Below are 6,374 nucleotides of genomic sequence, written 5' to 3'. Positions count from 1 at the left end.
GCTTCTTAACGTACATACCAGTACCCTGGGACTCTTGCTGAAAGGTAGAATCTGATGGGGAGGGGTGGAAGAGCCAAGAATGTGCATTTCTAATAAACTGCCAGGTGATGCCAATGCTGTTTAGGTCTCCAGATCTAGACTTCCAGCCTAGACCTGAGGTAGCCACTACCCACATATGGCTCTTAAGCCCCGAAATCTCGCTAGCCTGAAATTACCTGAGCTCTAAATCTAAAATACACACCTATTCCCACGACTAAGTACAAAAAATATCTCAGTAACTTGTACAGATTTCATATTGAACTAATACTATATTACATATAATGGGTTAAATAAAATGTGTTATTTCACTGTCTTTGTTTAAAAATTTGTATGTGGCTCGAGGCTTACATACTTATACTGAACAGCGCTACCCTTGACTGACAACCAGTCCAACTCTGAAGCTTCTACTGTTAAGAGACTTGAAGAATAAAAGAGAATCCATCTCTTCCCTTAGGCGTTTTCAAAGCATACCTTTTATTTCCCAACTATATTGCACAACCAGGAATTAAAATGAAATAAAGCGAAAACCAAGACTTTATTAAGAATATATATCAATATATACACACAGACATACACACTCTGTATGTATTCTCTGAATCCTGTTATTTCAATTTAGGCTCCACCTAGAACACTACTTTTATCTCCCTCTGGTTCCCACCCCACGAGATCGTCTCGCGTACAGGAAAACAATAACAAAAACGCGGTCTCCGACCTAAAGCCAAACCCGGCTGCCCCGGTAGCCGAAACCGAGGCTGAAAAAGCCGGTTGTCAGCGGGCAGCGCCCCCTGGGCTCCACCTCCTCCAGTGCCGACCTCCCCAAGATGGCGGGCGGCGGGGGCCCGCTTCCGCTTCCGGTGTGAGCAGCCGGGCCGGGGGGGCAAGATGGCGGCGGCAGTAGGGGTCCGCGGCCGGTGCGAGCTGCCGCCTTGCTCCGGCCCAGGCTGGCTCCTCAGTCTTTCCGCCTTGCTGAGTGTGGCGGCTCGAGGGGCCTTCGCCACCACGCACTGGGTCGTCACGGAGGACGGGAAGATCCAGCAGCAGGTAGCGGCCATAGGCGCCCCTCCCCGCCCGCGCCCGCCCTCGCCCCGGGGGATTCCCAGGTCCGGCCCCTGGCTATTTGGCTCCACGCGGCCCCGCCCCCAGCCTACCTTCCCACGGTCCGGGCGCTAGGGCCCGAGCGACCCCGACGCTGAGACCCGGCGTCGCCCCCTCCCCATTTGTTCTCTGGCCCTCGCCTCAGACGCCTGCAAGTTCTCAGCCTTCCACCCCTGGGGCAGCGTGCCGCGTGGGAAGAGTCGCCCGGCTGTGGGGGTCGGACTCTGGGGACATTTTGTTGTGCTTGGGCTTTAGAAACCGCAGATTCATTATCCTTGCCTCTGGTTCCTCTCGGGCCCACCACGCGTCACCAGCCCTCCCTGAAGAAGTAGAAAGCAGGTGGCAGCGCCCGGCTGTGCGCGAGTCCCAGGGCGGTGACAGCTTCGGCACCCCTAGGCAGTGGGTCATCTAATGCTTCCTACCCCAGTCTCCTCTTCCAGTGCTGGAATTCGTGTCGGGACGAGGTGGTTTCAGCTTGTACCGTTACCCAGGTCAACAGGGGCTCTTTAGGGACAACATACACCTTCCTTCCGAAGGAATGCTTGAAGATGCCTCTGGTGGCGTTGCCTGCATCTTTTCGGCTGTAACTGCCCTCGTTTCCCAGTGTACTTTGCATTGTTTCTTTACCTAGTTCCTGTAACCCGGCCCCGCAAGGAGGATATGCGATTTCCTGGATTCTTGTGTGTCCGTCCGAACTAATTCCTCAGAGGAGGGACTGCTTTTCTTACATAACTTTATGATTGCCTACATTTTGTGAATGCCGCTGATCCCTAAACAGTACGTGCGTGTGCTCGGCTGCAGAATCTTGGTAAACTTAATGACTTCCAACACTTGAGAGCAATCCTGCAAAGTCCAGGAAACATTTAGGAAGTGAATTGTGTGCCCCATGCAGTCTGGCCCCTTGATCTCAAGTGTATTAACCGTCATCGTGTGAAATTATGGACCTTTCGATTGTGTGTAATGAATGATGATAGGAACACAGTGCAAGGTTTACTTTTGTATGAAGTGGGGTTCTCGTTTAGATTTGCCTTGTGATGGCAAATTTTACCTCGTGTAACGAGTGAGTAAAACAATGTAAAATCAGCGTTGGTATTGTTCAGTGGTTTTTAAGTATGTCTGAGAAAAGACTAACTTCTTATTGGGCACTTTTTTTCTCTATACCAACTTACATTGGAAAAGATTTCCTTTTCATGGCCATACCATTTGAGATTTAAAAGATAGGTGTGCATTTCAGAAACTCTAGAAAGCACTGCTAGTTTATTTCTTTCACAAAAGATCAGAAATCTTATGGGAGTCCTGGCTGCTACCCCCACCCCCTTTTATTTCCTGGTGATAATTTTCCTTGAGGCCCTCATGAAGGGATACATGGAATTAAGTCACTCCTGCTGCAATTTGGGGAGCCCATCTCCTATTGGCTCTTCTGCAATATTGTTTTTGGCCACATCTATTTATACACTATGACATTGACTTCTCCTTCCCATTTTGGTGTCCTGCCTCTCAGCCTAGGAAGTAGCCCATCTGAAAAGTGAAAGCTGGTCGAAATGTATTATTTGCTGAACATTGCAATGTGAAAGTAGAACCTGATTTGTTTTTTTAACAACAAAAAACCCCCGCATTCTTTCTTTTTTGCACATTGGATACTTATGCTTCAGTGGGGGAAAGGTAGAGGTTTTTGTAACTTGCCTCAGAAAGGGAGAAATTTGAACAGTCTTTTGGAAATCTGCCAAGTCACTCCTGCAGTAAGTAGTTAGGCTTAAGGTTAGGAAAGCAAGATTTCTTTACTATAGCTTTTAACAGTTGTCTTTTTCAGTGAATTTGTCCAATACTTTGCTACATAACATTTACAATGTTAAGTTCATACAACCACAAAATTTTATACCAGAAGACATAAAGCTGGTGTCTTCAGCGTAACAAGAAGAGGCTAGGGAAGGAAAGTTGGATTTAATCTGAAGGAAAAGCAACATTTATAAGTAAAGTAAGAGAGTTGAATACATGATCATCTTCTGAGTGCCACTCGGATAGCTGGGTATATTACCTGTGCTTTCCTTCCTGGCAATATTTCAAATGCGGGCAGAATCCAAAACTCAATTTAGATTGTGATGAATTATCACATTTGCATATGCTTATTAAAGAACTGAAAGATCCCTTTAGTATATGGATTTGGGTGTACTGCAGATCTGTTCATATGTTCAGCAACAATTAATTAAAAGCTTAATATATATATATATTGTGTCCTAACTGACATACCATATTCCTTGCTACTTGTTTTTGGTTATAATACCTAAATGAGAGCAGAAGTGTGATTTTAGTTTTAAAGTGGTCTAATATCAGGGAGAGGGCTAAGGGTAAACTGAAATGGCAACTTTAGAATATTAGCGTGGCAAATACCTTTTGAAACTCTGCCTGATATTTAAACTTGTCCAAATTAGATAGGTCATTGTTTTCCGTAGTGAACGTGGAGAAGTACTTATGAATTAAAAATCTGAATTGCCCCAAATACAGACTTACATAGGGGTATTTTCCATCACTGTAAAATTGTAAGTACAGTAAGCAGTTCTTCCCAGGAGAAGAGAACAGTTGTTTGGTTTTTTTATTTCAAGCCTTAGCAAATGATAAAGATAGACACCCACAAGTTACAGCTATAAACTTGTGAACACACAAATATATTGGAAGACCTAACCCTGAAAAGGGGTTGAAATGGGGCTTCAGTCACAGTAAGGAGGCAGCCATTGTTCCAGGCAGGGTCCTCCCAGTCAGAACTGTGGTCACTTCTGGCAGGAGCAAGTGGTGAGCTCTCAGCATGGCATGTTAGGGAATCATTCCTTTCCACAATCCCTGTCTCAGCTGGGAAGCATACCTTATATGTTTTTAGGTTCCATGTTTACTGAGCTGCCACTGAATTCCAGGAGCATTGCTCAGGGAATCCTTAGCTGGGATGTGAAGAGAATGTTCTAGAGTCTGAGTTCCTTTCCCACTGCAGTTGGGATAGTTAAGAAGAGGTGCTCCTCTTCTCTTCACCTTTATGCTTTTCTCCCAGCTTCGGGCTGTGGCATACCTCTGATCCCCTTGTGTCCCCTGTACCTGAAAATTTTTCTTTATTTAAGCAAGAGTACTTGGGGTCCATGGACTTAAGGAGTGGGCTGTTATAATCTCATTACTTGGAGCATCTACAGAGTAGTCAGGTCAATGGATCCTTTGGTTGACTTCACTGTGAAGAATAGGCTTTGAGATAAATTTGTGGTTTTTTTCATTTCCTTTTTTTAAAAAAAAAAATTTTAACATTTTTTTTTGAGAGAGAGAGAGTACATGCACGCAAGAGCATGGAAGGGGCAGAGAGAGAGGGAGACACAGAATCCAAAGCAGGCTCCAGGCTCTGAGCTATCACCACAGAGCCTGACATGGGGCTCAAACTCACAAACTGCAAGATCATGACCTGAGCCGAAGTTGGGTGTTTAACTGACTGAGCCACCCAGGTGCCTCTCTTTTTTTTTTTTTTTTTTTCCTAGTATGGCAATATTTATTTTTCTGTTTTTGTCAAAATTGTCTGGAGAGTCACTTGAAGATTAAATTCAATTTTGTGAATTAGCCTAAGAGCCTAACCATAATGTATCACATCATTACTGTGGAAAAACCAATATTCCATGTTCTGAATTACCAGCTAACAAATGAACTCCTGAAATGTTACCAGTTTGTCTTAGACTTATTAAATCAAGAAGTTGTACTTCTAAAAATAGGTGGGGGAGGGGAAAGGGGCACCCAGGTGTCTCAGTCGACTCTTGACTTCAGCTTAGGTCTTGATCTCAGGGTCATGACTTCAAGCCCCACATTGGTCTCCATGTATGAAGCCTACTTAAAAAAAAAAAAAAAAAAAAAAAAAAAAGAAGTTGTACTTCTAGCACTGGGGTTCATGGCCTCTGGATATTCTCTGTCTTCATAAGTGGAGGTCTAAAACTTTAAGTAAATAAAGAGTATAATTGTTATCAACTCTCATAACATTATAATATTTCTTAGCTACCGACTGCTTCCTTCTCAAATCTTAGAACAATAGTACTTTAGACTAGGAAAAAATTCTTAAAGGGTATGTGGTACAACTCATAGGAGAGAAAGTCACCCACAGTCACATAACTGCTGAGTGGCATTTAGTGATAGCAGTAAGTAAAAATCTGTAGTAACATGCAAGTGCGCACTTTGTACTCAGTAAGTTTGAAGTGCTTTCCCCCCCCTTTCATAATACCTACCAATGAAGAAATAGAAAGAAAAGTAAAAAATGGGAATAATGAAGTAAAAGTCTTCTCTTTTCCAGTTTGCTTTACCTCTGCAGAATGTTTTGTGATGACTTTAAATTGGGGGTGGGTGGAGAAGCGTCAAAAATAGGTGTGATTTAATTTGGGGGTTATTTCATCATTTTGCCTTCTATCAAGCAAATGTCTTTAAAGTACAGATCCTTTTAACTGCTTAGAACAAATGAAGTTTCTGACAAAGCTGACGATCTGAAACCTAGCAACTTTGGCATAAGAAGTGTTTGATAAGCAGTAATATTTCAGCAACTATGACCTGAGCAAGAGCTGTCAGGTTTAGTTGGACAAACAGACTAAATCTTTATCTATTGGTCTTTAATAGCTTATAAGTGAAGGAGTGGCTTGATTTGGGTATTAAGTAATTGGTTAATCTGGGAGAGGGCATCTGGATGATACTATGAAGCTGACAGGTTTATTTCAGTGCTTTTCAACACTGAGCCCATCTTTTTATCATAGAGCTTTGCCTCTGTGTTTATATATTCAGGAATTTACTTGGATCTGAAAGGTCATGGTTGTTTATTCACTAACTTGCTAGGTACCTGCTAAACCTTTGTAATTTGTCCTAGACATTGACATCAAAGTGATTCTCACTCAATCCTTTTTTTTTCCAACTTCCTACTATTCTTTTATCTTATAAATTCCCAGGGGTTAACTTTGTTTATACTATAGAGTAGGTAATAGCTTATAAGTATACAGAGGTAAATTATAACTTTAAATACTTTTCCCAATTACTTATTAAACAAGTATTTACTGACAGCTTATTTTTCACCAGCCCACTGTGCTTTGATGGATATGCTGTTTTCCAATGGCTACTGTGACACGAAATTCTCATTTTTCATTGGGGGTGAGCAGAGTACAGCTCCTTCTTAACCTTTTTTTTTTTCTTTTCTTTTCTCCAGCTCTTCTTCCTCCACTCATCTTCTAGATCAGTGGTTCTCAAAT

The 6,374-nt window shown here is 42.8% G+C and overlaps 1 protein-coding gene across 3 annotated transcripts in view; it reads left to right on the top strand.

Annotated features, from left to right (window-relative positions):
* The first annotated feature begins 869 nt into the window (after window positions 1-869).
* Window positions 870-6,374, top strand: part of TTC17 (tetratricopeptide repeat domain 17) — a 124,354-nt gene continuing 118,849 nt past the window's right edge. For 2 of the 3 annotated variants that reach the window (XM_049647773.1, XM_049647766.1), the window contains exon 1: window positions 878-1,080. In XM_049647773.1, coding sequence (XP_049503730.1) covers window positions 922-1,080 — 159 coding nt within the window. In that variant the 5' untranslated portion in view covers window positions 878-921. Of the gene's footprint in view, window positions 1,081-6,374 lie in introns of all 3 variants that reach the window. The other variant, XM_049647779.1, reaches the window with a different exon arrangement.

This window comes from Panthera uncia, chromosome D1 (genome assembly GCF_023721935.1).
Source record: "Panthera uncia isolate 11264 chromosome D1, Puncia_PCG_1.0, whole genome shotgun sequence".
Taxonomy (NCBI): domain Eukaryota; kingdom Metazoa; phylum Chordata; class Mammalia; order Carnivora; family Felidae; genus Panthera; species Panthera uncia.
The sequence above is the reverse complement of the archived record's forward strand: the minus strand, read 5'-3'. Positions and strand labels throughout refer to the sequence as shown.